Consider the following 27,247-nt stretch of genomic DNA (forward strand, 5'->3'; position numbering starts at 1 on the left):
ATGTATTTACTGGTTTTCTTTAAACGTTCCCATTACTCAGGCCTCCGGTGGGCACTGAGACAGAAATAAATCCCACAAGGCACCCCAGCCAGAAGCCGGGAATCCGATTCCCCCTCAAAGGCCGGAAGAGGCCCCTGTGCTGAGCATGCCAGACCACAGTGGCCCACACACTCCACATGGTCACAAATACTGCCACGTACCCCCCATGCACACACGTGCACGTGTGCATTCACACGCATACCCCCAACACAGACGCCTCACACCCCGCATGTACCTTTGCAGGCACTCACATATCCCACATACGTTCGCGCACACATGCATTCACCCCACTCAGATTGAACGCATGCACACATACATTCACACCCCCACATACACACTCGTGCACACTCCTCGGGGTCACAAACAGATCCTCAAGGTGCTGGTGGGCGAGACGAGTGTAGGCTGTGGACGGTGGGAGGACGAAGCTGCCCCCATGCAGCTCCAGAGGAGAGTGGCCTCATGGGAATGCAGGTCCAAGGCTGCCAGGGCTTCTGAATTTTTAAGAGAAACTGGAAAGCTGAATTTGTATGTGAAATATCCTGATTTTTAAATGTTGGCTCAAGATGTTGAAAATATTGTGAGGGCCAAACCAAACATGTCTGTGGGCCAAATTCCACCCACAGGCGGCGTTCTCAGCCCATGGGTCCACAGAGACACACACAAATAGACACACATATATACAGACATACATACAAACAAACACAGATAGACATAATGATACACAATATAGTCACACACAAATAGACACACCGAAACGCATGCATGCAAATGGGCATACAGATATACATGCAAGCACACAAGGGCACACACGCAGACACAGGTATACATACAGTGGAACCACAAACTCACACAGTATAGGTAGACACCATAGACATAGATGGCTAGGCACATGTATGAGCAGACCCACACATGTACAGATACACATACACAAATACAAACACACACGTAACAACAGACACAGCACACCTGTCTGTCTCACCGATAGTGCTTATTGGGGGCGGGAGCAGGGCATGCTTCCCACCAAGACTGTCCCCCGACTCGTGCACGTTGGAGCAGGAAAAGGGTGGAGGTGGCAGGGGGTCCCTAGGAGGAACAAGTTTCCTTGGGCTGACTGGAGAACACAGCTTGGGGTGTGGAGAGGAGCAGGTGAAGGACCTTGTGTGCCAAGGCCTGGGAAGGGAGTTTGGACCACAGGTCCTAGAGTTCTGGGGAGGGAGCTTGGGTGGCTCCCGTTTGCCCCGCCTGGCCTTGTCCCCTTCCTCCTCACCAATGGGAAGCAAAGCCAGCCGGAGCCGTGGGGCTGCCCATCTGCAGTTCCCCACCAGAGCCGTGGGTGACCTCCCAGCCTCAGTGGTTCTGTGAGAACTGCACACGGGGCCTTCTGATCGGGACACCTGTGAGGGGGATGGAAGCCTGCCTCCCTACCACCCACTAAAACTGACCTAGAAGTCGAGGGGCCTGAACAATAGTAGGTGCAGAATTAATGCAGGCCCAAGAAGGGGCCCCACCTCCCCTCTCCTCCCCCACGATGGGAGGCTGAGGCCAGAAGGGGCGGTGGTAGGCCTAGAATCCAATTTTCTATCTCAAACCATGGCCCCTTTCCTGACCCCCAACCCTTGGATAGGGAGGAGCTGCACACAATCCACACCCCCCATCTCTTGGCTCCCTCCATCTGCATGACTGAAGCTGAACAAGGAGGGAACCTGCCACTTGGGGATATCCTAGCCTTGGGTCCTGAGGGCCCCAAGTCTGCCTAAAGGAAGGAAAAGGGCCCTGTCCAGGAGTCCACCGGGGAGCAGGGTGGGGTACTGAGCCCACACAGGCCAGGAGACCCGGACAGGGACCTGACCTCAGAGGAGAAGCTGAGGCTCAGAGAGGGAAGGCAGCTTGGCCGGGATCACACAGCATACACAGGGAGCCAGCCAGGGCCCAGGCCCCTGCCTGGCACTGGAGTCCCCTCATCCTGTGCCCAAGAGGAGGCTCCTCTGCCCCAGCCAAGGCTTGTTTCGATTGGCCATGGTAGCCTCGGGCTGGCATCATTCTCCTGGAACTGGCTTGAGGAGGTTTCAGGGACAAGCGGCTGGACCCAACCCAGCCTGTGTGTGCAGCAAGCCCCACTTCACCAGCCCCTATCCCTGGGGCCCCCACAGCCAGACCTCTCTTCTGAGGATGAAGCAGAACCAGGACCCTCTCAGACCCTTCAGGCAGGGCAGGTCCATGTCCCTCACACCCCGTCAGCTGGCTGTGTCCTCTCAGACCCCTGGACAGGGTCATGTCCCTTTTGAACTTCCAGAGAACTCAGTCCCCTCTATCCTCCCTCTTACAGACTCCCCAGAGTGAGGGCTGCAGGCTGTGGACTCTCACGCCTGCCCACTCTGGGAGGACATGTGGGGCCAGCTCAGGTGGTTGAGGGTGGGCACAGCTATCTCCTACATGCCCCTGGACCCCTAAGCCCCACTCTGAGCTGGGATCTATGGACTCACCCAGACTCCCCTGAAGCCAGGCTAGTGTTCCAGGGCCCCCCCAGAGGGTACATTCCTTCTAAGGGTCTTCAGAGGTCCCTCTCCCAGCCAAGCTAACAGGAGATAGGCCAGAGAGGGCAGGGCCTGTCCACATGCCCAAGACAGGTGGGAGCTGCAGGACACCTTATTGGCTCAACGTGGAGTCCAGGATAGCCCGTGAGGTGCCTGGACACCTCGGCCAAGGAGGCTGGAGTCGGGGTCTCTCGGCGCCCTCCTCCCTGGCTGCCTGCCGCCCAGCTCGGCTGGTGTTTACGTGTTCCCTGCGGCTTGGCTGGGCTCTGAGGCCGTGAAGGGAGAAGTGACCACCTGGCTCCAGCCCCTGCTCAAGGCAAACAGGGTCCTGACCGCCTGCCAGGCCCACTGAGGGCTCCCGCTTCCTCTGCCAACACCTGGATGGCCCAGGCACAGCTCAGGGGCCTCTCTGAGTGGGGAGCCCAGCCCTGGCTCAGGAGCTCCAGGTCTGAGGGAGGAGACCCGGTCCTGGCCTAGGGGTTTGGACTGCTTGTTGTAAGAGGTACTGTCCTGTCATGGGCACCCAGTCGAGGGGAGAAATGGTACCCAGTCTAAAGGGGGAAGTTTGGCCCTGGCCTGGGTGCACATAGCCTGAGGAGGGAGAGCCAGCCCTCATCGAGGAGGTGTCCAGTTGCATGTGGAAGGCCTGGCCCTGCCTGAGGACACCAAACCTGAGTGGGGGGTACCCAGCGTGTCCTGGGGGCATTTAGTCCAAAGGGGAAGCACAACCCTATTTTGGGGAGTCCATCTGAAGGGAAGGTGGTAACAAGTCTGAGGGATGAGCATAGCCCTGTTGTGGGGTGGAGAGGTCCCCAGTCTGAAGGGAGGGGTTCAACTCTGTCCTGGTAGGCACCCATTCTGAGGGGGCAAGGCACAGTCCTGTTCTAGGGGTGCCTAGTCTGAATATTTCAGGGTGAGTGGGCCTCAGAAGCCTTCTGAGGAGGAGTCTTCTGAGGAAGATGGGCCGCGGGGCCCAGAAGCTTGGGGCCTCAGTGACTGCCTGTGGGGTAGGTGGGGTGAGTTGCCCTGAAGGTCCAGTGGTCTGGCGGTCCTGTGGCTCTGAACTCTGGAGAGGGGCATCAGACACCCCTGGGAGGGGGCTGGGGGGTCTATCCTGCCTAGGGCTCCTTCCTCCTGCCAGTGCCTCATCCAGGGTCCTTCCTAACAGCACCTCCCACCCCTGTCACCATCTCCCCCCGGCTACCTGCCTCCCCTGACCCTGTGTGACCTCCTCTGGTCTCTACATTAGAACAGGGACTCTTCTAAATGTGGCTCTCCCTCTAGGACTTCTGGCATTCACAGGATTTCTTGATACTCAGCCTGGGTCCGTGGCCCTTCAGGTCCTGGCCTGAGCCTTTCTCACACCATCCCAAGCAGGTCATGCCACGTGGAGCTCCAAGGCTGCACCAGGCCTTTGGACAGTTGTTTGCCCCGCCCACTATCTGGAGGGACAGGTGGGGCTGGGTCTTATGCCCACGCTACCACGCCAATGTCAGCTTGTGACCCTGGCCTCATGACCTGTCACCTAGCCCCCAAAGGCGGGGAGGGTGCTGGTGGAGACGGGAGTACTTCCCGGATGCTGAGTCTGTGGAGCGGAACACCACCGTTTGAGCTGGAGATGAGCGGAAGGAGGGGACAGGCTGGGGCACCAGCTCAGAGGCAGGGCCACCTTCAGTCCAGGCAAGCTCGTTCTGGCCAGAGCACAGGGGGACACAGGGAGCACAGGTGAGTGACTTCTCAGAGTGTCAGGCTGAGGAGGGCCTGTGCCATTCTAGGGCCCAAGACTGGGCTGTGCAGGGGCCAAAGGGGCGAGTAAGGTGGTGGGTGGGTGTCGGGGCGATGCTCACGGCCATCTGAGGTCCATAGTAATGGATGTGCGAGGCTTACAGACCCCCCCAGCCAGCGCTCTGGGTCCAGACCTCTGCTTTCCTGACAGTTCCTGAGCCAGAACACAGACCCCAGCTCAACTTTCACGTGATGGCCCCGGCACTCCCCCTGCACCTTCTGTCTGGTTGCTAGAGATGAGTCAGGTCCAGGGTCGGGGCTGGAGGTCATGAGTGGAGGGCTCCCTGAATGCCCCGGCTTCCAGGAGGCACAGCATGGCCATCAGACAGGCAGGAAAGGGCCGGTAGCAGGGGCCTCAGGCTTGGGTTATGTGTTCAGGGAACCAAGGGATCTGCTGTCAGCCCTGGTGGACAGTGACTGGGGACGAGCAGATAGAGAGTTAGCTTAGGGGAGCCTGGACCAAAGGCAGCCTGAGCCCCCTATGGGGACTGGGTACAATTGCGGGGAGCAGTTGAAGTAGCAACTGATGGCAACTCCTGGATGGGTCCACTGGGTCACTGTGTGACAGCAAACTTGAGCCTCTTGACCCAGACAATGGCCTCTCCCAGGCCCTTTGTGCTGGACTATGCCCCGACCCCAGGGACTGGCCATGGTTCCTAGACCCCCCTCCTGAGTGGAGCGTCCAGAAGTGACCCATGGTTCCCAGCCCCCTTCCCTCCTGGAGTGAGTCCCCAGCTCAGACCATAGGAAGCCACACACTGCTTCCTTTTCCCTTTTTTCTTTTTTTTTTTTTTTCCTGTTTTGTCCTCCCAGCCCAGCCCTGAGTGGGCAACCGTCCAACCACCCGTTTCTTGGTCCGTCTATCCACCCTTTACGTCCATAGGTCCAACCCTCGGGCCCCCGATCACATGACTGTCTCCCACTCCTCCTGCAGCAGGGCGGGGGGCCGCTCCCGGGCCGAGGCCTCCTCATCCAGCCCTGAGCAGGAGCCGTTGAGGAACCCGTCATCCTTGGGAGCGGCCACAGCTGGTGGTGTGGTCTGGAGGGCCGGGGTCCCTGGCTTGGTGTGGCTGGGCAGCTGGGGGTGGCCATTGGCGGTGGCAGCGGGCAGTAGACGGGGGCTGAGGGGCAGGCCGAGTCCCGTACGGGGGCCCACATTGGTCACACTCGTGTGAGACACCATCGGACCATAGCTGTAGCTGCTGCTCCCACTCCGTGCCTTGCGCTTGAAATCCAGTGCCAGTGTCCAGCGGCTCCAGGACTTCTTGATCTCGGCCTGTACCTGGGGGGGCAGGAGGAGGGTGGGCGATCAGGTGTGCCCAACCCCTCGGCTCCCTATCGCCTGCCCCCAGCAGTGGCCCCATCTCTGTCCCTACAACACTCGGCACTGGATGGAAACAGACAGGAGGAATTACTGGAAAATTCCGAGACTGAGTAAAACCCCAGCATCCTCCTCAGAACATGGTGCCTGGCTGCAGAAGAATCTACAAGGCTCAGATGGGCCCAAGGGTGGCTGAGTAGGCCAGTCTGGGTTACAGAGAATTCAACGGAAGACACGAGCTGTGCCAGACATGGATGAGCCCACAAATCCTAGCACCTCCCGAGCCTGAATCATCTGGAAAGACTCCTCTCTGCCTTCAGAATGTCCTCAGGGATGTTCTTGGGGGAACAAAGGCAGCACCAGGCAGAAGAACGGGGGGACAGGACTTGGGAGACCTCCTGACACTTCTGCACCCTCCCTGCCTTGCCCCCACGTGGCCCCCACTTACCTCACCATTGCAGAAACAGTATATGATGGCGACAAAAAATCCCTGTGGAGAGAGGCGCAGGGTCAGGGCCGAGCCCGCATCTGGAAAGGGTGGAAGCAGCGCCCCCCACCCCCGCCCCCGTCCCCCGTCAGGCTTCAGCCAGCGCCGCACACCTGGAAGGAGTTGAAGAGCATCTCGTAGTGCATCTGGACTTGCCAGAGCGTCCCTGAGACCTCGGTGTATGGTGTGGCCATGAAGACGATGTAGTGGACACCGAAGAGCGGCATGAGCACCAGCGTGGATTTCAGCAGCTTCCTGGGCCAGCAGGGCAGGCAGGTCAGGGCAGAGCCACTTCCCCTCCACGGGCACTGTGCTACCCCCACCTGCCAGCCCCAGGCTTCAGAAGCCACCCAGGGGCCTGAGGCTCTGGCCACCAGAGGAGTTCAAGCCAGTTCGCCTGGGACAACAGCACTTTGTCGTCTCAGCAAAGTGTTCCTTAGGGCCCCTTGGTTCTGAGGTGTCCTGGAGTGGACCATAAATTATACAGTCGCCCTGTCCCAGGGCCCTTTGCACCTGCTGGTCCCTCGGCTCCTCCACTCCCCATGGTTTCACTTCACTATCCCACAGCCCACTTCTCAGGCTTCAGTTGAGCTGTGCCTTCCCCAGCCCACCCGTGGCCCACCTGTACCTCAGGCTCCCTGCGACCAGCTCTTTGAGGAGAGGTCTGGGTTTGTCCCGCCTTTGCAGAACCCCACTCTAGTGCAGGGCCTGGCACCAAGTGGCTTAGGTTGGCTTTGGGGTGCCCCCAGGGCCTCCAGAGGCCAGGCGGATCCCATCACTGCAGGGTGGGGCCAGCCAGGGAGTCAGGAGCTGGGTCCTTCCCTTGAAACAGGCTCATTCTTGGGGCCACCTGTTTTGCTTCTGTACATGGTGCTGGGGTTGGATGGCCCCTGAACTCTGCGGAGCCTGGGCATGGCAGGCATGGCTCACCGGTACTGCTGCCGCGTGTCACACCGGCCGGCATTGGTTTCCCGCAGCTTGGTGGCGAGTACCCGGACAATATTGATGAAGAGGATGAAGTTGAGCTGTGGGAGTGAGGAAGGGCTGCATCTTGAGGCTGCACCCCAGAGGGTGGGGAGCAAGGACACTGGGACCCATGGCCCTGCCCGGGCTCTCTCTGCCACTGCCTCTCCAGGTGGCTCCCTGGGCCCTCAGTTTCCCCATCTGGCCTAGGATGGGGATCAGCTGCTTCTCAGGCCTTGGGGCTCTGACCCTGTGGTCCAGGGAAGCTGCTATAGGTCCCTGGTGTCCACACCCCCAGCCAGCCCTGTGGCCACCCCTGCTCACCACAATGGAGGCCAGGATGGGCACCTGGATGATCCACTTCTTGTTCCCGGAGCTCAAGTCCCAGCACCTGGAGGAGGTTGACGCATCAGCCCCCACGCCCTCCTAGTCCCACCTGGAGCCTGCCCACAGAGAGGCCCCAGAGCTGGTCATCTCTGACATTAACTGCTGGGGACACAGGACAGGACAGGGGAGTGTTGGGTGTGGCCAGGCCTACGCCATCATCAAAGGTCTCTTTTGAAGTAGCCTCTTGTGACCCTGAGGGGGTACCTGCCTTGAAACTGGACTAAACATTCCTGAAGCTGGGGCCACTCAGGGCCGGGGTACAGGAGGTTCCCGTCATATGCTTCACAGAAGAGGGTGCCAGGGGTGTTTCTGGCCTGTCAGAGCCCTCCGCCCCCTTCACAACCTGGACCTACCCAGTGTTGGCCAGGGTGGCTCTCACACCGACCCACACAGCCACGAAGACAGCGGGCAGACCTGTGGGTGCAGAGGGGGACAGTGTGAGGGGCTGTCCACGGAGTCTCCTCAGCCCACCTCGCCAGTCCCATTGCCCTCCCCCTGAGGACCCCCAGCTTACTCTGTCATTGTCCCTGATCCCCCCTCACCCTGGGCACATAAGCTGCTTGGTGACAGAGCCAGACCGTGGTGTGTACGGCCCTGCCGCCCCAGCCGCCTCCCTCGAGGCTCAGGCCTCTACCCTCATCTTGATTCTGCATCTACACACATGCACATATGCGCACGGCTGGGCACATGGTGACACACTAACTTGTCCCCGCCCGTTCCATTCCCCCTCTCCTCCCCTAAAGGGTGCTGCTCTGGGCTGGGGGTTCCCTATGGGGGACTATTATCAGCAGTCTGTCCCAGCACCCCTACCCCCACCCCCACCTAGTTTACAAGGCCCTAACCCCCTTGGATGAGGCTGGAAGGAGTGAGGGCTGTCATTCCAGGCTGGGTAAAGGGCCACAGGGGAACCTCGGCGTGTCCTGGCCTGAGCCAGCTCAGATGGCATGTAGTACCTTTGGGTGAGCTCAGCCCCTAGGAAGGGAGCCCAGGTCCCCATCTTCCATCCCCCTACACTTTATTCAAGGCCTGAGTACCCTTGGGAGGGGGAGGGTGTGACCTGGGTTTATGACGAGAAAAAGCGCTGTGACATTCCCGCACCACACAGTTCGGTGTGTGTTTCCTGCTCACCCTAACACCCTCTGGCCCCAGAGCCTGCGTCAACTCCTGGGACCAGGCCCAGTCTCCCCCCAATTCTGGGGCTTGCCATGGGTGAGGTCAAGGTCAGAGTGTGTGCCAAGGAGCAGGGAGGCTGTGGCTGTTGATCTGAGGGCCTCTGGGTGCTGAGCGCTGGGAGGGCTCCAGCCACCCGGCCTACCCCTCTGCAGTCTGGCCAGTCGCCCAGAGCCCAGCCAAGCCCTGGAGCTGCCAACAATAATGGACAATTATCAGTAACTTGATCCCGGAGCCTGTGGGGGAGGAGAGCAGAGCCCCAGCTCCCCATTACGCAGGGGCACTGCCGGAGCCCAGCTGATGCTGAGAGCCCGGCCTGCGCTCTGGGCCGTGGACCCTGTGGGCAGCTCCACACAGTGAGGGGATTGGTGGGGAAACAGGGTTCAGTGTGGAGGGAGGGTTTCAGATCCGAACTCCAGCTCCAGGATGACCTCTGATCCAAGATCCCACTCTGATCCTGAGGTGAATCTTGACCTGGGAGTCCCAGCTCCCTCTCTTAGGCTGAGCCCCAATCCCAGGCTGAGTCAACTCCAGGTGAACCCTGACCCCGGCCATGCTCTGTTCCCTGAGTCTGAGATGGGGTCAGAGTCACAGAAGGGGGGGCAGGCCGCCCACCTGCGGCCCCATGTCTGGGATGGGATATGCTGTGTGGGTGCCCTCCTCTCAGTGGTCCCCTCTCATCCTGGCACCCATGGTCCCACCTGCCTGTGCCTCCCCACCCGCCGTGCCTTCATACCCCAGCCGAAGACCGTGAAGCCCCACAGGTACTTCTTCTCTGAGAAGAAGGCCATGAAGATGAGGCTGTGCAGGTACAGCCCCTCCACCAGAATCCAGTAGTAGTTGGTGGCCAGGAAGTAAAGGAAGAAGGTCACAGCCACCCGGCAGCCAGCCTAGGAGACCAGCTGGTATTAGCCAGAGGGCCAGGTCTACAGCTGCGAAGTTGGGGAGACAGGACACGTGGTGCTAGCCAAATCTGAGAGGAAGGGGCAGGCTCTGATCTGGGCCCCTACCCAGGGCAGGGGCTGAGGGTGTGTAGCAGGCTGTTGCCAGGGGCAGGAGGGCACTCACGACAGTGGCAGGAGGCAAGGTGAAGAGGTGGGTATTTGGGGGTACTGAGCTGAATCAGGAGTGTTGATGACTATGCCGAGTGAGGGACTCTCACAAAGCCCTTGGCAGTAGGCGCTGGAAGCAGGGCTGAGGGGTGCGAGCGACACAGTGAGGTGCGTGTGAGTGGCCTGAAGCCAGTGGTGGCAGGAGACAGGCATGGACGAGGGTCGGGATGGAAGTTCCAGGCGCAGCCGGGTGGGGCTCCCGCGAAGCCAGTGGTGGCAAGGAGTCCCGGGGCGTGGGCCGTTGGAGGGGCGCACTCACGTAGCCGGCGGCTGCGGCGGCGGGCGGCGGAGGGGCCTGGGCGATGGCGCGCAGCTCTTCCTCGGTGAGGCGCTCGGCCTCATCGAGGGTGGCGCCAGAGTAGAGCACCGCGTCCTTGACGAAGATGCTCACGGCACGTAGCATAAAAGACAGGAACAGGTGCATGTGGATGTAGTTGCGTGTGCAGTGCAACCGCCTGCGGGGCGAGCGACATCAGCGTGGGTGGGGGCACGGGACGCGCGGTGGGTGGGCAGGAAGCCGGGCTGTGCGCCGTGGACCGGGGCATCCGGCAGGGGTAGGGGGGCAGCGAAGGAAAGGAGACACCACACCCAGGCCCCGCCCCGAGCACGCCCCACCTCCTCCCACTTCGGCCCCGCCCCGCCCACACCCTCCTCCCACCTCGGCCTCGCCCCGCCCCCCGCCCACCTGAAGTAAGCCAGGATGAGCACAGCCACGGTGAGGGAAGCTAGCGAGACGGAGTAGCCCACGGTGTAGATCATGCCCAGGCGGTCAAACACCTCCTGTGCAGGTGGGGAGGCACCGTCAGAGCCCTGGGACTCGCGTGAGCATCAGGTAAGTGGCTTGCTGGAGGAGTCAGGACTAGGTCAGGAGTCACTAACGGGGTGGGGAGGCCTTAGCTGGGGCAGGTTGGGGGAGGGTTGGGGAAGGCTCGCACCCGTTCACGAGTCTCATTGGTCAGAAACTTGACGCACTCGCTGTAGTTGGCCCATGTCCGGTTGTGCCCAGGCACCAGCTCCCAGCTGCCATTTCGGTCACAGCGCCGATAGGCATAGCCTGCAGATCCGTGGGAGGGTTAGGGCGGGGAGAGAGGTCTAGAACCACTGAAGCCCTGAGCTCTAAGTCCTGGTGTCCCTGTGGTCCCCACCCTTCCCCAGCCCGCCTTACCTTTGTGATTGAAGTCGTAAATGTAGTCAGGACAGGGCATGGCCACCACCTCACCCGGTGCACCCAATGGCCAGCATAGGATGTGGTCCCACTCAGGCAGGCAGGGGCGTCCTGTGCCCACAGAGACAGACAGGTGGGGGACATCAGACAAGTCCATGGTTAGTGACCTGTAGTCACTGGCTCCCTCAGGGACAGTTGCGCCCCAGGACTGGAGAACTCAGGCCTGGAATGTTCTGGAGATACTGTATTGAACCCTTACTCCCTACTGTGCCCTGCACCCACCTGGCCCCACAGAATTCACTGCAGCTCCTGGATGCAGGTACTGGCGCTGGCCCTATTTTTCAGACTAGCTCGCTGCGGCCAAAAGAGGTGAGTGATTTGCTGAGGTCATCAGCCCAGGGCCCTGCCCTCAAGTGCTCAGCCCCTGGCCAGGCTTCTCTCTTTTCCCACCTTCCAAGTGTCCCTAGAGAAGGGCAAGTTACCAGACTGACTCCCTCAGCTGAGAATGCTTCCTACGTGCCCCTGGCCCAGGGACCATGGTCAGGAGGCAGGAGGTCTAGTTTCCAGTGCCAGCTGGACTTCCAAAGAGCTGCTGACCTCATGCAGGTGTCCTGGCACTTCAGTTTCTTCACTGGGAAGTTGGGACTGACCATATCAGCCCACACTCCCACCACCATCCAAGGCCCGCCCTGAGCACCTGCTATGAGACTCTGGCAACCACTCATGGGGGAGATACAATTCCTCAGATCTAAGTGCTCATTATAGATTCAAGGCAGGGTGACACGTCCCACTGGGGGGCTCTCCGCCTGTCAACAGAGATGCTAAGTGACCTTGGAGGGTCCTCAGCCTTTGACTCTTCCACTTTCCACCCCTCAGCTCCCTTCTTGCCCCCTTCAGGGCTCCAAACACAGGACTCTCCAGCCATCCTGGAAGGCTGCCGAGATGGCTGGACCCACCCCAGCTTGGTGAAAGACTCTCTGTCCTGGGTACCATATTCCCAGCCCCGCCTGACCAGGCCCACAATTCCCTCTGGTCCCTGGGGAGCCACAGGGTGACCACAGCCTCCCAGATGTGGCCCATCTGGAATCTGCTGCCCACCCAGCCGGTTCAAACCGGCCCTGTGGCTGCAGTCTGGGCTCTGGGCTCTCAATTTGTCTCTCCTTACCTTCCTGGGGGACAACACAACCCTGCCTCTCCCTTCCTCTTTCCTCTTCTCCCCTGGTCCCATTGGCTCTGCCCCCACCCTCTGTGGCCACCGTCCTCTCCTGTCTCCATGGCCCACCTCACTGTGGCTCGGTGCACCCTCCTCTCATATACTGAGTCCCGGTCCCAGTTTGTGCCTCCTGGTCCCCTCTCTGTCTCTCTTTATCTGTCTCTCTCTCGCTGTCTCTGAGCCTCTCCCTGTCTCTCTGTATCTCTCCCTGCCCCTCTGTCTTTTCTCCATGGGAGGGGCCGTAGCCCTGCCCCCTGCCCCCCGCCCCCCCGCAGAGTGGCATGGAGCAAGTTCCCTGCCCACATCCCTAGGGGCTGAGCCCATCCAGCTTGCCTGCCCCTTCCACATGCTGCCCCCTTGGCTGTCTCCTCCCAGCCCCTCCCCTGCTATTCTGGGGAGGGGCAGCAGCCCCCGTCTTTCCAAGAGCAGTGGGCAGACAGTAGCGGCGGCCTCAGATGGCTGCGTGGAAGCACAGACGTACCTCTGCGCGTGCCAGGGAGCACTTCCCTGTCCTCCTCGGATTCAGGGTAGAGTTTCCCAGATGCCTTCTCTTTCCTCGGCTTCCCTGATGTGGACGCAGATGCCCATCCTCTATCTGTTTCCATTATGTCAGCTGGAGAAGTCAGGGCAGTTATGGTTGTCACCTGTGCTACAGCAGGAGACCCATGGTACCCTCCTGCCTCAGACTCTCCCTTTATGCAGCGGGGGTCATCCCCTACCCTGCTGACACCTCAGGCTGTTGGGAGAGCTGAGGCGACAGGTGAGGAAATGCTTTATAAACTGTAAAGTGCTTGCCAGGGGCAGAAGTCATCGGAGGAGATGGAGACTGTCAAAGAAGTGTTGAAATGGGAGCCAACACCATGCAGGTGTGGGGTCAACTAGTGGTAAATGTGGGCAACATGTGGGCACCGGTGGTGTCCTGGGACCCAGAGTAAGAGCAAGAGTCCTCCAAGGAGACGAAAGCCCCACCAGGGGGCGCATGGCAAAAGCAGACAGTAGTGGTGATGTCAACCGAGAGGCTACGCTGTGAAAATGAAGCCCGGACAGAGCGCTGGGCAGCTCAAGAAGCTGGTGTGGAAGCCGAGAGCAAGAGTGGGCAGCTGTCAAGGGCGGACAAACCAGTCTACCTACCCCGTCCCTTGACCTAGGATACTTGAGTAAGGGGTTCATAAGCAACCCACAAGTGACGCGGGAGACTCCATCTGAGATGGGGCCTGGCTGGCCTTTCTCTCCACGGGAGAAATGCTTGCGGACTCTGCCTCATTATCTGACTTGTGTTCCTTAGTCTGCAGCCCAAGCCACCAGGGCGTCCCCGCCCTCCCATGTCGGGATCTGTGGCAACAGTGGGAAGCTGAGAACAGACACCCTGGACTGGGATGGAGTAGCTGTGCCCATTTTCCTGCCTGCACCCATCAGTAGGGTGGTGGTAGGAGCAGGGGTGGAGTGGGAAGAGAGGGCTGGATCATGAACGGAGTGGGGGTGGAAGGAGGTGCCTCCAGGCTTCCACAACTAGAAAGAGGGCTGGGTTCAGGACCCAGAGTGAGGGGTGCCCACTTGATCCCCCCAGACCCTGGTGTGACTGGGCAGGGACCAGGGAGCCTCCGGTGGGTCCCATGTGGCCGGGGCTGTGACCGCAGAGACCCTGGGAGTCCCAGGGAGTGTGCTAGAGTTGTGTTTGTGTGGTGATCATATCCTGGGTGTGTCACAGCACCCCCCACCTGGAGCCTCAGGGCCAGCTCAGGGAGGAAGCTGCTCTTGTCAGTTGTTCTGGGTCTGACCTCTTCCGGGTGAATGAGATTAATTAGATTTCAGAGGCCTGGGTGGGTGCTAATGAGGCCCCGTCCCCACTTCTGGAAATGGACTCAAGGAGGAAACCAGCTTGAGATGAGTGCAGGAGCTGTGAAGTCGGGAGAGCACCTCTTCGGACCTCACCGTGGCAGGGGTGCCATGGCGACGCTGTGCTGGGGGGAGGAAGCCCTCCCGACTCCAGGTCAAGCACCCTCTCCCAGGCCAGGACTGACAGAATCGAAGCTGCCCATCCCTCTATGCTCCTCCCCATCCAGCACCACGGACCCTGGATTTTACTGACTCTGGACATCTTTGCCTTGCCCTCTGCCCAAGTGGCCTCCTTCAAAGACCTACTCATCCTTCTGGACCTGCCTTGGATACCTCCTCTTCCAGAAAGCTGTCCCAGCCCACCCCAGTGGGGTCTGGCACCCTAGCTTGTGTGCCTGATCCTGGCGTGCGGATCTAAGCCCCTTGGGGATGATTCTACTGTATCTGCTGCCTTCATACCACTCTTCCCCCGCCCTGGGAGGGGAGGCTCAGGGCATCTCAGCCTGCTGACTTTGATCTCCGCTGACCCACCTAACTTTCGGTCCTCACTTTGGCCCAACACCCCTTTATCTGAACCACCCTCCCCTCCTGCCACTTGGTTCTGCATCCTGGGCTCCCACCTTCCTGTGGCCCCTCCCTCTCCTGACTTGCCCCCAGCCCCTCCTCGTTTGGCCCCGCCCCACCCCCGACTCCGCCCCCACCTGGCCTCTGCAGGACTTCTTTGAGCCGCTTCTCGCACTGGGCCTGAGCGCGGTGCAGCAGGAGGATCTGCTCCTCTTTGGTCATGACGTCATCTGCGTCCACCTGCCAAGTCGAAGGTCAGACTGCAGGCAGGACTTCCCCGCACAGCAGCAGGTCCCACAACCATCCCAACCTCCCTGAGGGGTTCCCTCCTTTCCAAAGGCCCTGACTCTAGAATGAGGGAAGTCTGCCTGTGTAGCTTCCATTTTACAGATGGGAAGCCTCAGCACCAAGGGGTAGGGCTGCCCTACCAGAGGAAAAGGGGGAGGAGGTTCCCGCCTGCCTGCCTGCCAGTAACCCCACAGGCTGCAGCCACTGAGATTCTCCGTCCAGTATGTTTCCCAAGGGTGTTTGGGGAAAGGATGGAATGTCCCAGGATGGATCCTCACAGGATCCTGACCGCCTGTTGGGAACCTGGGTGGGAGTGGGAGTGGATAGGGAGTGCTGAGCTCTGGGGAAACAAACCGGGCGCCCTGGGGGACCTTGGGAGTCACCGATTTCCATCTTGGCCCTCTCCCCAGTCAAAGCTTTCCCCAGTGAGCAGTGAGGGCCTCAGCTCCTCCCCTGTCACCCTCCTCAGAGGGAGAGGATGGAGGAAGTGCTGCCAGTGGTCTGGGTTGGGCAGAGCACTCCCGTGCAGGCTGCGGGTGGGAGTCACCCATATCCCCCTGCTTCTCCGGAAGCTCTCTCCATCCAAGCAGGCCGTGTTCTGATGATGTGGACAGGCCTTTCCTCCTGCTGCTCCCTCTGCCATGGACTTCCTTCCTTCCCTTCCTTCCAGCTTCACGCATTGGCTACCACCCCCTGGGACTGAGCAGCATCATTTTAAGGAAGGGAACAGGGACATCATGGGGGTGAGGTGGGGTCTTACCCTGAGCCTCTGTTCCCCTGACAGGGTTGGAAGAGAGTCAGAGGGTAAAGGCAGCATCCTGCCCGGGGAACAGCTCAGTGTGCCCATGCCCAGTCACTCCCATGAGGGGGACCACAGAGGTTAATACATCCCCTCGGGCCCCCAGGACAAGGACATGTCATCTGAGACCCTCTCAGACCCAGAGAAGGGCTGTGTCCCCTCAGTCTCTACAGGGCAGAGCCTAGACCCTGACTGAGACCCTCAACAGACAGAGCTGCACCCCGCAGACATCCCATGGCAGGGCCGGGTCCCTTCAGCCAGAACGGAGCTTCGCAGGGTGGGAGAACCAGCAAGAAGCAGGGAAGGAAGGAGTCTGGTGGGGGAAGGGATGGCACTAGCAGGTGGAGACTGGCAAGCTGGCAGGGGCGAGTCAAGGAGCCTGGCTGCAGGGAGAAGTTAATTGACCGAGTCTCTTGGTGGCAGCAGCAAGGGCTTCCAGGGCCAAGGAGTCTCCAATTGGCTCAGCAGCCTTGGGTTCTGCTGGTTTCACTTAGCGGAAGCGTCTTTGCGCGTGGGCGTCTGAGTGGCAGCGCATCCTCAACTGGCGACGCACACGCTGTTGGGCCGGTGTGTGCACTGGTGTGTGCCCGCCTGTGTGTTCTCACGGGGGGTTGTCCAGCATGCACATGTGGGACATGAGCCTGAGGTGTGTGTGACCGTGCACGTGTACATGTGCTTCTCGGCAAAGGTCCGCACCGTGCGCATGTGTCTGTGGGTGTCTGTGCTTCTGCGTGTCTCAAGTCTGAGTTGGACCCTGAGACCTCAGCTGGACCCAAAGCCCATGGCCCCCAGGAAGCTGTGGAGTGGATTCCCACGTGCTTGCTGCTGGCCCCCACAGCTCCTCTAGCCACCCTCCTCCTCACCCCCCAGTTATGGCTGAGCAGGCTGGGGCAGAAGTACATGCGGAGGATGGGGCTTGAGGGAGGACAGCTCCGGCCTGCCCTAATCCAGGGGCTCCAACACTAGCCTGAAGTTCTCTTTGTGCTTCTGACATTGGGGATCCAGGCTGCGAAGGGTTCGGATTCCTGTGTAGCTGCCCTGCCCACCCCATCCCCACTCACCCCCTCACTACCATTTCTCTTGTTGCAATACATACCGCCATCAGTAACCATCACCACCACCATCACCACCACCAAGTATCATCACCTTGACCAACACCACCAACAATTACCACCACCAGCACCAGCACCACCAGCACCACCAGCACCATTACCACCACGAGCACGAAGTACTACTGCCATCAGTGTAACCACCGTGACCACCATCAGCACCATCACAGCTGGTATAACATCACCGTCTCTACCACCAGTGCTATTTCCACCAGCACCATTACCACCAAAGGCAGCATTAGCACCATCACTGCCATCACCATATTGCTACCAGCCCCATAACCACTGTCAGTACCACCTCTGCCTTACTCCCTCACCACACCCTTCCCCACTACCCCTTCTCCTTCTGCCCACCTCCAGCTCTCTCAAGACAAACATAATGCAGTGTATTTTCCCAGACGACAGGAAGCTCCTGAGTGACTGACTGACTGAGGCTTCTACCAGGCCCTAACGACTGGCACACCATCCCTCTCAATAGACAGACCAGCTCACTGATGTGACTGAGGGTCACAGCTGACGGCCTAAAGGCACTCAGTCATTGGTCGCAACTGCTCTTTTGTCAGACTGACAGACACACAGGTGTGCAAAGCAGGTGATGACCAGGAGCTGGCCCAGGGCGTCTGCTCAGCCCCTACTGCTTGCTGTTGGCTTCACTCCCCGTGGCCAAGAGGCACACCCTCTTCTACAGAGTCTCGTTTTCATGGTGGGTCTGGGCATGCCCAGTAGAGGGGGAGGTATGTGCTTCTAGCACCCAGTAGCCCCCAAACTCCTTCATTCATCCACAGGAACAGTGGTCCCACCTCTGGCCTCCCTGAACTGTAGTACCCATTTCTCTGTCACCTAATTGTGGTAGAACTGCCATTGTAGCAAGAGGAATGGAAGCCCAAGTCAAGGAATCACCGCCCCAAGGAGAGCAGGGCAGCTCCACACCAAAGGCATTGCCACTCGCCTGGGAGAGCAGCTCCCCTGCCTGGACGCACACCCCCACACCCCCCTCCCTCCAGCTGCACCCTCTCCTCATCCAGGGAGATTCTGCCACCAGCACTGGAGCTTGACTCCTGCCTCCACCACTGACAGGCTCTGTGTCTGTGGGCAAGTCGCTTAGCCCTGTGCCTTGGTTTTTCTACCTGCAAAATCAGGACAATAGGGCTGCTGTGAGGATGAAACGAGGTACAGCAAATCCTCACTTAACATCTTCGCTAGGTTCTGCGACTTGAAGCCAAATGAGGTATACATATGAAACCAATTTCACCATAGGCTAATTGATATAAACAAGAGTTAAGTTCCTATGGCATCTTAATGTTATAATGACATTATTCGAGGACCTGCTGTACTGCCTGAAAAGCCCCGGCAGGGGTGGGGCCCAGGAAACGCCGGTTGCTGTTATTGCTACTGTTAGTTAGTAACAGCAGCACCAAGTCTTGGCTGTGGGCTCTCCCGCTGCCGGCCATCATGGGTCCCCTTGAGCTGGGAACCCAGAGTGGCAGGGGGAGATTGTCTGGGTGGATGACTGAGTGCAGAGGGCCACAGTGAGGGGGATGGGAAGGGGACTCCAGGGAGGCTTTGAGGCAGGTAATAAGGGGGCCTGCTGGGTGAGGTGTGCCGGGAGAGTTTTGGGGGAGGAAGGACCTCCCAATAACTCCCTGCATTTCTGGATCCCCCCTGGACTCACAGTAAGATTCAAGGTCACTGCCAGACCCCCAACCTTGGGCTTGGGGGCACCAGTGCCCCTCCTCTGCCTCTGCCTTGACTGAGGAGGCCTAATCTCCTGGGGGTGATGGGGAAAATGCTGACAGCTCTCATTCGCCTCCTGGCCTGGCAACTCCAACTCCTCCGCATGCTGGTCCCTCCCCCACCCCACCAGTCCCTCGCCCCCTGCAGAGTTTGGGTCCTCCTGGCCCAGCTCCTGGTGAGGAGGGCTCAGACATTCATCATTTTAGGTCCAGAGAGCCTGTGGATCTTGAGTTTCAGGGGTAAGGACTGAGGGACCCTGGGTTGGGTCCTGGCCAGGAGTCAGTCCACACCCACCACTGATGGGGCCACCCAACGCTGGGGCCAGGTGTCCAAATCCCCATCCCTCCTCCGTCTGACCTGGGATTCGGACCGACTGCCCCTGACCTAACCCTCCTAGGGCTTGGCTCAGGTCCGAAGCACATCTTCCCACGGAGTCTTCCTGTGTGCACACGTGCAGCTTGTGAACACGCAGGGGCGGGATGATGACATGACCCCAGTCCTGAGCTGGGGGAAAAGGGAGACAGGCAGCCTGGGAGCACCTGAGCTGGTGTTTATGGGGCTCCAGGCAGGGTGCAGGTGGGAGCTGGAAGCCAATGTTATTTACAAACTTAGAAGCTGCTGTCCCAGGGAGAGTAGTGTGTGGTCAAGAGGCCCGGATGTGTTTCTCATTTCCTGAGTTCAGAAGCCCAGAGGAAGAGAAAAGCCATCAGCTCACTACCCCTCCCACCGGGCAGCAAGCAGCTCCTTCTAACTCAGCTCCCAAGGAGACCCCACTGAGGATGGTGTTGGAACCAGGGATGGCAGTGATGGTGGCAGTGAGGACAGTGAGGTGGCAATGTCAAGAGTGGTGATGATGATGGAGGTGTGACGGTGACCGGTGACCGTGGTGGTGGAGAGAGCCAGTTCCTGCCACCGACCAAATGAGAGCCACTCCTCTCAATTCCTCTAACTGCCAAATTCCACACATTTGCTGTCTGTGATCCCAGAGAGGCCTAAATTCTCCTCCTCAGGGTAAAACTATGGAGGAAATACAAGGGATCCTTCTTCAGCGGCTGACACCTCTGCCTCTGGGAAAGGAGCTTCTGCTGCATGTATTAGCCTCGGGATGCCCTGTTGGGTCATCCATCCATCCCTCTGCCTGGGTTCAGCCTGGTCCCGTGCGGGGAAAGTAGCTGTTGGCTTCTTGCTCAGCCCTAGAAGAAGCGGATCAGCCTGGTGGTCATCCCTGGATTTGGCCAGTCTCTCCTGCCCTGCAGGAGCCCCTCTGCCTGTTGGCACCAGCCATTTCTCATGGACATTAGCCACACGTCCGTCACCTTCCACCACATCCCATCTTACAAACTGGGACACTGAGGCTGAGAGTCACAGTTAAAAAGAAGAGGGCCAGGACTGGAGCTAAGGTCTGCTGGACACTGAAGCTGCAACCCTGGAGGTAGGGAAAGAAGGAAGAAGTACCCAGCCACACGGATCCCCTAGTGCCAGCCTCAGTACCAGCTTTCCAATCCTTCTGTATTATATCTTTTGCTGCGTCAAGCAAGCGCCTTTTGGCAGAGCACCTAAGGCAGCCTCCACAGAGGTAATTCAGCGCTGGAGGTAGGCATAAAGGTGGTCAGGTGGTGGTGTTAGTGATGGCAGCTTGTGCTCAGCTCCAACTGGGCAGAGGACAGTTGTGCCCTGGTATTAGGAGCAAGGAGACTTTGTATCTCCAGAAAAGGCAGAAGGAGAAAACCTTGGCTAACAGGAGACCCTCCTCGTGACCTCCTGGCCTTCCTGCACCTCTTCTCCAGGTTCTACTCCTGGGACCTGTGCTGGCACCCCTCGATGTTGCCCATGCCAGCTGGCTAGGGACTGCTCCCCACCCCTTGCTGCCCTCACTCTGTCCGGCTGAGCAGGCTGGGACGGGCTCCCTGCCGGGGACACTCCGCCTGCCACCGCTGACAAGTGCGGACTTTTCCTCCCCCTCGCCAGGCCTTCCTGAACAGGCTGCCTGTGTTCGGGGCTGGGGGGGGCACTGTGACGCCGCTCATCCTGGCCAGCGTGGATGCCTGTAGGGCAGGCAGTGGGATGGAGCCTGGGATGGCAGAGGTGGCCGCTAGGACAGGATGAATCGTCACAGGCGGCCTCAACCTGGGCTCGGGGACCAAGGCCCAGAAGGACGGTATGGCCTCCCCAAACCATAGCCTGATCGACAGAACACGATGCCACCAGGTCTCACCTCCATACAAGGCTGGTCCCAGAGTTGGGGTTCTTAAGGGTTTGAAGGTTTCCGATATCTTTGAGAATCTGAGCAAAACTTTGCACCCTCTCCCAGCCACACTACATTTTGCAGACAATTTCAGGGGTCTGCAAAATCCCCACCCCACCCTTTCTTTTTCCTGGGGACTCTGTCTGAGGAGCTGTCTTCCAGATGTGGTGGCCGGACCAGGGAGTGTCCCCAGAAGGCCCACAACAGGAATCTGGGGGAGGCCACTTGATGCCTCATTAAAACATTCCGAAGAAAACCCAAGTTCTCGGTAGGGCTCGCCCCCCCCCCCTCTGTCCACAGGCAGTTCCCAGAGCTGGGGGGTGAGGAGAGGGTTGGATGTTTAAGGGCAGGTGATATAAAAAGCTTCAGCAAATCAATAGGAAAGAGACAAATGACCCATAGCAAGAAGCGTAATGGCTCTTAGACGACGGACAATAAACCAACACAAAGTCCAGAAGCTCACGGGTAAATGGCCAATTAAAATGACGAGACATTTTTCACCGGTCACAATGGCAAAGGTAAAGAAAAGAATCCTCACACTCTCCTATGAGACAGAGTGCGTGGGCAAGAGACCCTCCGCTCACTCTTGCTGTTGGGAATATAAACTGGCACTGGCTTTTCGAGGGCAGTTTGGCCATGTCTATGAAAATAAAAAATGTGCATGTTCTCCGATCCAGCAATGACAGAATCTAGAAATATCCCAAAGGGAAATGGTCACACGGGGACACGAGAGGGCATTTCAAGGAGCTTCCCTGCCACCATCTGGAATTTCACACGCGCACGCGCGCTCACACGTGCACACACACACACACCCTTAAGTTACGTAATGATGTAAATGTACATACGTAGGAACTGCTGCTGAAATCCCAGATTGTGGAATACTATGCAGCATTTAAAAAGATTTACATTTACCGACACCAAGGTCTCCAAGACATACCTTTAAGTAGAAAAATGCATGTGGCAGAGCCCTGTCTACAAACTGATACCATTTATTTAAAAACAAACAAAATAGTAGAACAAAACTATCTACTTAATATGCGCACAAAAAGGTGCCTTTCGGAAACACACAGAAAAAGGTTAGGGGTACATCCCTCATCCAGACTGTGAAAAATGGTTTTCTCTAAAAAGGAATTCCCCTTTTTAGGGCTTGGGAGTAATCAAGAATGACGTTTGTTTTACCTGTATTATTTGACTCTTTTATAAGAAAGAACATATTTGAGTGTCAGTTACGAAATTAAAATTAAGAAAATAAAAGTAGAACAACAGAAAGGTTTTATTTAAAGAAAAAAAAAGAAAGAAAGAAAGAAAAGGAAGGAAAAGGAAAAGAAAACCCAGAGTGGACATGGGGTCTCCTGCCAGCACAAGTCTTCACCCTGCTTTGGAGGAAGCAGCTCAGTGCAGGAGTCGGAAGACCCGGGTTCCTCTCCCACCTCCCCGCAGACTCCCCGTGGTACCCTCGAGGCCCATTCCCATAAAATGGGTGGGTGAACGGGTGGGATGAGAAAACATTTGTGAGAGTTTCTAGCTCAGAATGTGGGGACAGCCAGTGTTCAATCCATGTTCGTTCCTTTGTCTTTAAAAGTGAGCCCTGTGGCCAAACTGGCCGTAGAGCAGGCTGGGAGCGGTCCCCTGCACTTCCACCCACCACCATTCCTCCTGAGTCCAACCCCAAGGTCAGATCTCTACACTCAAGGCCAGCCCCCCACGCTGACCTTCAGCCTCTCCCCTGAAGTTTCTCCTTCACAGGTGTGCATGCTGAGGGTGTCCTTAGAATGAGGCATCCCCAAGGATAAGACCACCCTTTCACCCCCTACTCGCAATCTGTGGGCCTATCCCTCCCTCCAAACCTCACCTGACCCCTAGCCTCACAGTTACTCTTTCCTGGTGGACCAGCTGAGTCTGACCACAGCCAGTGTGCTCCCAGGGGGACAGTTTTTGGTCCCCGACTGTGAGGTCCCTGGAGACGTGAGCCTGGTCCTGGGGCTGGCGGGGTAGGCAGCATACAGGTTTGGTGACGGGCTATCGGCTGAGGTTGTGGGCACCAGCGCAGATCTGGGTGGGAGCAGAAGCGCCTGGGTTCAGGAGAGGGAGTGGCAGGCTGTTAGCCTCTTGTTGACTCCAGCTGATCCCAGGGGGCCCACAGGGTGTTGGGTGACCCTCAGGCCATATCTCCTAGCTCTGACACCAGGGAGGATCCAGTGTACTCACAGCCTGAGTGCCTAGCCACAGATTCTTCAACAAGGCCCTGGGGAAGACCCAGCTTGGCATCTCTCCTCCAGTCCTATCCTCAGCCTTGGGCCAGAGCTAAGCCAGGTAAACTCGCTGCGTGTGCCTCCATTTCCCCAGAAATCAGTGTAGGAAAACCCATTAACCCCTCACCCTATAGAGGCACAGTGCTTGGCACTTGGTTGGCATACAATAAAGAAGGAGCATGTTGGTTGTGTGAGTCAGGTCAGTTAAAAAATGGGTCCCATAACAGAAACTTTCTCAGAGACAAAGATTAAACTGGTTAACATTGTGAAGTGCTTAGAAGAGTGTCTGGCAAGTACAAAGTGCTACAGAAGCGTTTATTAAATAAAAATAAGAAACCAGTAGACCTGGGTGTACATGTGCTCACAAATGCGCACACACACATACATGCACAACTCTGCTCCCGCCAGTCATGAGCAGACGCACAGCTCCGGACACACGTGAGCTCACCCGTAGACTCAGACACTCACACAGATTCAGAGAACACCATGCACAGAGTCTCACAGAGCCCTGCTCTGATACACAGACATACTCACAAGATACCCAAGCCCATTATCCTGTCTGTCCCTCGACAGTTATGTGCACATGTACATATGTGCACAGAGACCACGCTGGCTATACTCACACACCCTGGAGGGGGATCTGGGAAAAGTGAGCCTAGCCCAAGGGGAGGGTGAGGAAATGGTTCTGGGCCTTGGCATTCATCAGGGTTTGGGACACCACTGAACAAGACCTCTAGACCTCAGTTTCCCCATCTACAAGTCCTCACGTATGGGCGATGCCTCTGGCTTTGGAGAGCCAGAGTCGTGAGGGCATGGGCACTGGTGAACGGGGCATGCTGAGGCCTTCAGTGGAGAGGAGAGCCTTGAATCAGGGGATTCTGAAGCAAATGCTTCTTTCTTGCTGTCTTTTTACGGATGGGGAAACAGGTGTGAAGGTTACACAGGCATTAGGTAGAACTGCAGGAATCCTGGAACTACTGCCTTCTCCCTGGGGCTCTGCCTGAATAGGGAGCTGATCAGGAGAAGGAGGCTGCCGACCTGCCTGTCTTTCTAGAAGGCAGATGCCCTCACCTGGGAGGTGTGGGGGTAGGCAGCCTTGAAGTCAGACACACAGCAGACAGCCTCCTCAGCAGTGCGCTGGTCCCCCGGGACAGGGCTGCAGTGGGATCTGACTGACTTTCCTGGAAATGGCCCCCAAGACCCTGGCCCAGGATGAGGAGGGTACTGCCCCTCTGTGTCTCCAGCTCTTGCTTTCTGCCAGACTCTCCCTATCTTTCTTTGCTATTCTTGGTCTGTCTATTCCTCCTGCTCTCGGCAGCTCTCATCCCTACCCCCTGTTCGTCTCTGTCTCGTCTCCTCTCTCTCATCTCGCATTCTGTCTCTTCTTCTCCCTCTGGTTCCCTCTTGGCCTCTGCTCTCAAAGGGTAGAGACAGGGGTCCGCCCATATTCCTAGGGGTCCCCTCACCCCAGTACCCCTCCAGAGTGTTTCTCCTGGGGGAATGTTCTGTGAGGTCAGTCTCCTTATTAAGGGGATGTCCATCCCTCTATGCCATACCACACTCGCCTCCCTGGGCAAACAGCTTCCACTCTGGGTAAAGCTGGGCATGAGTGCATGTGTGTGTGCAGGCATGGGATCCTGAGAGCTGGAGGGGGCCCCTAAATCCTACCCCTGCCTGGATCATTCTGACTTCAGACCCACCGCCCCGTATCCGGGATTGCAAACAAAACTTGCAGAAAACAGAGCAAAGCCTGTGGGACCCTACATCAGGGCCAAAGCCCAGTCTCCTGCTAGATCACAGTGTCATCTTCAAGGCAGACACAACCAGGGCAGTGGTGCTCATAGAAGCAGAAAATAGGGGATCCCCAAACACAGATTTCCAGACCTTGAACCCCAAACCCAGGATTCAAAACGGACAACCCATAGTTCAGACACCCCGGAGACAGCAGGCATCGGAGGATCCCGGGTCGGAGGGAATCCCCACCCAAAGTTCAAATTCCTCGGGGAAACCAAGACTCTGAGCCCTGGACACCCCTCCTCCGCCCAGGGACTCCGGAGCATGCCCGCAGCCAGTCCTGGAGTGCGGGCGGGGGACTTACCAGCGCATATGCGGAGCTGAGCACCGGGCAGCAGAGCAGGAGCGCCAGGCCGGGCGCGATCCGGGCGGCCCCCATAGCCACCGCCTAGGGCCCTGTCCCTCGGGGCAGCCGCCGCCGCCGGCCCTGGTGATGGTGGTGGGGTACAGAGCTGCGTCAGCCGGGCTGCCCCGCCCACGCCCGGGCCTAGGGTACCCCGGCGGGCCGGCGGGCCGAGGCCCCGGGGCCCGGCGCGGGGCCCATGCGCCGAGGGCTAGCGAGTGAACGAGTGTAAAGGAAAGAGGGAGGAGGAAGGGAGGCAGCCGGGGGCCGGGCGGGCGGCGGGCGGGCGCCGAGCGCTGCGGAGCTGCCCGTCTGCCTCGGAGCGGAGAAATCACATCCATATGGCCGGGCCCCCCGCCCCCGGCCCGCCCCCTGCTCCCCCCCACCCCGCGCCGCCTTTTCTTTCTTTTTTTTCTTTTGGGGAACTGGGAGCTGTGGCTTCGCCCCACGCCCAGTGGGGGAGGGGTCGGGGGAGGGGTTGGGGTCGCGGTCTGCGGGGGGCGCACGGGGCTGTTATTTTTAGCTCAGCGGTGAGCTTAAGGGGGGGCGGGGGGCGCGTTTTGAGCAGCTCGGGGCGTGCAGCTTGGGGACGCGATCCCAACTTTGCAACGACACTGAAACCTTCGGTGGTCGGGCCGCCAGCTCCCAGCCTCTCTGCCCCCTCAGATCCCCATCCTGTCCACGGCCGCCTCCAGCACCCCCTCCCCGTCTCAGGCCGGAGCCCCGCCTGCGCTCGCGCCGCTGGAGCGCGCCTGCGGCCGGGACGCTCTGTCCGTCTGCCTGTCAGTCTGTCTCTAGCTCCCCCGGCCTTGGCCTCAGTTCTTCCAGCAGCCTCGAGCTCCGTTTCGGTCACTCCCTCCCTCCCCTCCCCCATCTCTCTCTACGAAAACATTTGCAAGTTTCCAAAAAAGCCACGGAGCCGAGCTGCGCGGGGCTGGCAGCTCCACCGGCCTCCGAGAGGCGCCGCCGACTGACACCGACAGACCAGACCGCCAGCCCGGGTCAGGTCGGGAGTTGCCCCTACCCAACTCCGGCCCCCTCCCCGCAGCGCTGGCCCCCGACCCCGACTTACTCCGAGCGCGCCGCCGCGGCCCCCGCCTAGCCATGGATGTCGGGGATCCCCCGACAGCCTCCCCAGGACAGCGCCCTGTCCACGGCCCCGGGGGGACTTCATGGAGCTCTCGGGATTGCCCCCTGATCGGCCTGGCCTCCAGCGCCCCCCGCCCGGCCGCCGCTCGGAGCCGCCGCCCGCCGCGCGCGTCCCTCTCTTCGGCGTCTGCCGCTGCCCCCCTCCCCCGCGGCCGGGCGCCGCTTCCCTCCCCCGCGCCCTCCCTGGGCCTCTCCCGCCCCCGCCCCCCTCCGCCGCCTCCGACACGGTGTGTGGAGCGGCAGAACGGAGCCCGCTGCCCGCTGCCCCCTGCCCCGGACATTTCTCTAGAGGCCGAGGCCCGGGGTCGCATAGCGAAGGGATGTGAGTGCGGAGGGGACCGAGCCGGGGAGCTGTGACATCGGGGCCCAGGAACGTGGCCGGGACGCTGCCGCCGCTTCCTTCTCTTCTCCGGGAAGGCACAGACGTTATTTTTTCTGATCGTCCGGCCCGGGCCGGTGAATAGGGGCCCTCAGGCTTGAAGCAGGCCCTCTTCCCCGGAGGTACCCCGCGCGCCCGCGGCCGCGGTGCTGTCTGTTCACCCGCGGGACTCCCGCTGGGGCTGGACCGGGGTCCCCGGGGAGGCGGCTCATACGCCAGCCCCTCTCCTGGCTCGGCCGCCGCCGCTGGCCCTCGCTTGGAACCCCTGCCTCGGGAACCTCCCCCAGTGGGTCGGCCAGCGGTGCCCTAGACGTGCTCCCGCCCCTGCCCGCGTCTCCGGCCTCACGCCCCTCTCCCTCCCTAGTCTCTTCCAGAGTCGGGGTCTCTCCGAGTCCTGACTAATCCAGTTGCCTGCCGGGCCTCTCCAGCTCCGCCCCTGACTCCACCCCGGGCGGCTAGAGGCCGCAGGACCGGGGGCTCAGTCCGGACCCCCACCCGCGGGCTCCGCCTCCTTCTCCCACCGGGTCACACCCCCAAACTCTTTTGGCGGGCTCTGGTCCACTGGGAACCATCAACCTG

The 27,247-nt window shown here is 59.3% G+C and overlaps 1 protein-coding gene across 2 annotated transcripts; it reads right to left on the minus strand.

The window, feature by feature from the left end:
- Positions 1-3,792: 3,792 nt before the first annotated feature.
- Positions 3,793-26,352, minus strand: PTH1R (parathyroid hormone 1 receptor). 2 transcript variants are annotated; one of them, XM_033131701.1, is made up of 15 exons: positions 26,213-26,352; positions 25,102-25,224; positions 14,714-14,816; positions 12,658-12,789; positions 10,964-11,074; positions 10,734-10,852; positions 10,484-10,578; positions 10,058-10,253; positions 9,423-9,576; positions 7,870-7,930; positions 7,454-7,520; positions 7,097-7,191; positions 6,280-6,421; positions 6,128-6,169; positions 3,793-5,640 (listed from the first exon to the last, which is right to left on the minus strand). In XM_033131701.1, the coding sequence occupies exons 2-15, from the start codon at positions 25,174-25,176 to the stop codon at positions 5,263-5,265; spliced, it is 1,770 nt and encodes a 589-aa protein (XP_032987592.1). In that variant the 5' UTR covers positions 25,177-25,224; positions 26,213-26,352; the 3' UTR covers positions 3,793-5,262. The 2 variants fall into 2 exon arrangements, with proteins under 2 accessions (XP_032987592.1, XP_032987591.1); XM_033131700.1 differs by lacking the exon at positions 26,213-26,352 and having other exon boundaries at positions 25,102-25,493.
- Positions 26,353-27,247: the final 895 nt, after the last annotated feature.

Source organism: Rhinolophus ferrumequinum, chromosome 17, assembly GCF_004115265.2.
Source record: "Rhinolophus ferrumequinum isolate MPI-CBG mRhiFer1 chromosome 17, mRhiFer1_v1.p, whole genome shotgun sequence".
Taxonomy (NCBI): Eukaryota; Metazoa; Chordata; class Mammalia; order Chiroptera; family Rhinolophidae; genus Rhinolophus; species Rhinolophus ferrumequinum.

What these genes read in the sequence shown, in the direction of transcription:
- PTH1R (XM_033131701.1), bottom strand. Translation starts at nt 25,176, where the DNA reads ATGGGGGCCGCCCGGATCGCGCCCGGCCTGGCGCTCCTGCTCTGCTGC. An exon ending in GCCACCCTGGCCAACACTGG is followed by an intron (nt 7,521 to 7,869) that starts GTAGGTCCAGGT and finishes AACCTCCTCCAG; the next exon opens with GTGCTGGGACTTGAGCTCCG. An exon ending in CCATCCTGGCCTCCATTGTG is followed by an intron (nt 7,192 to 7,453) that starts GTGAGCAGGGGT and finishes TCACTCCCACAG; the next exon opens with CTCAACTTCATCCTCTTCAT.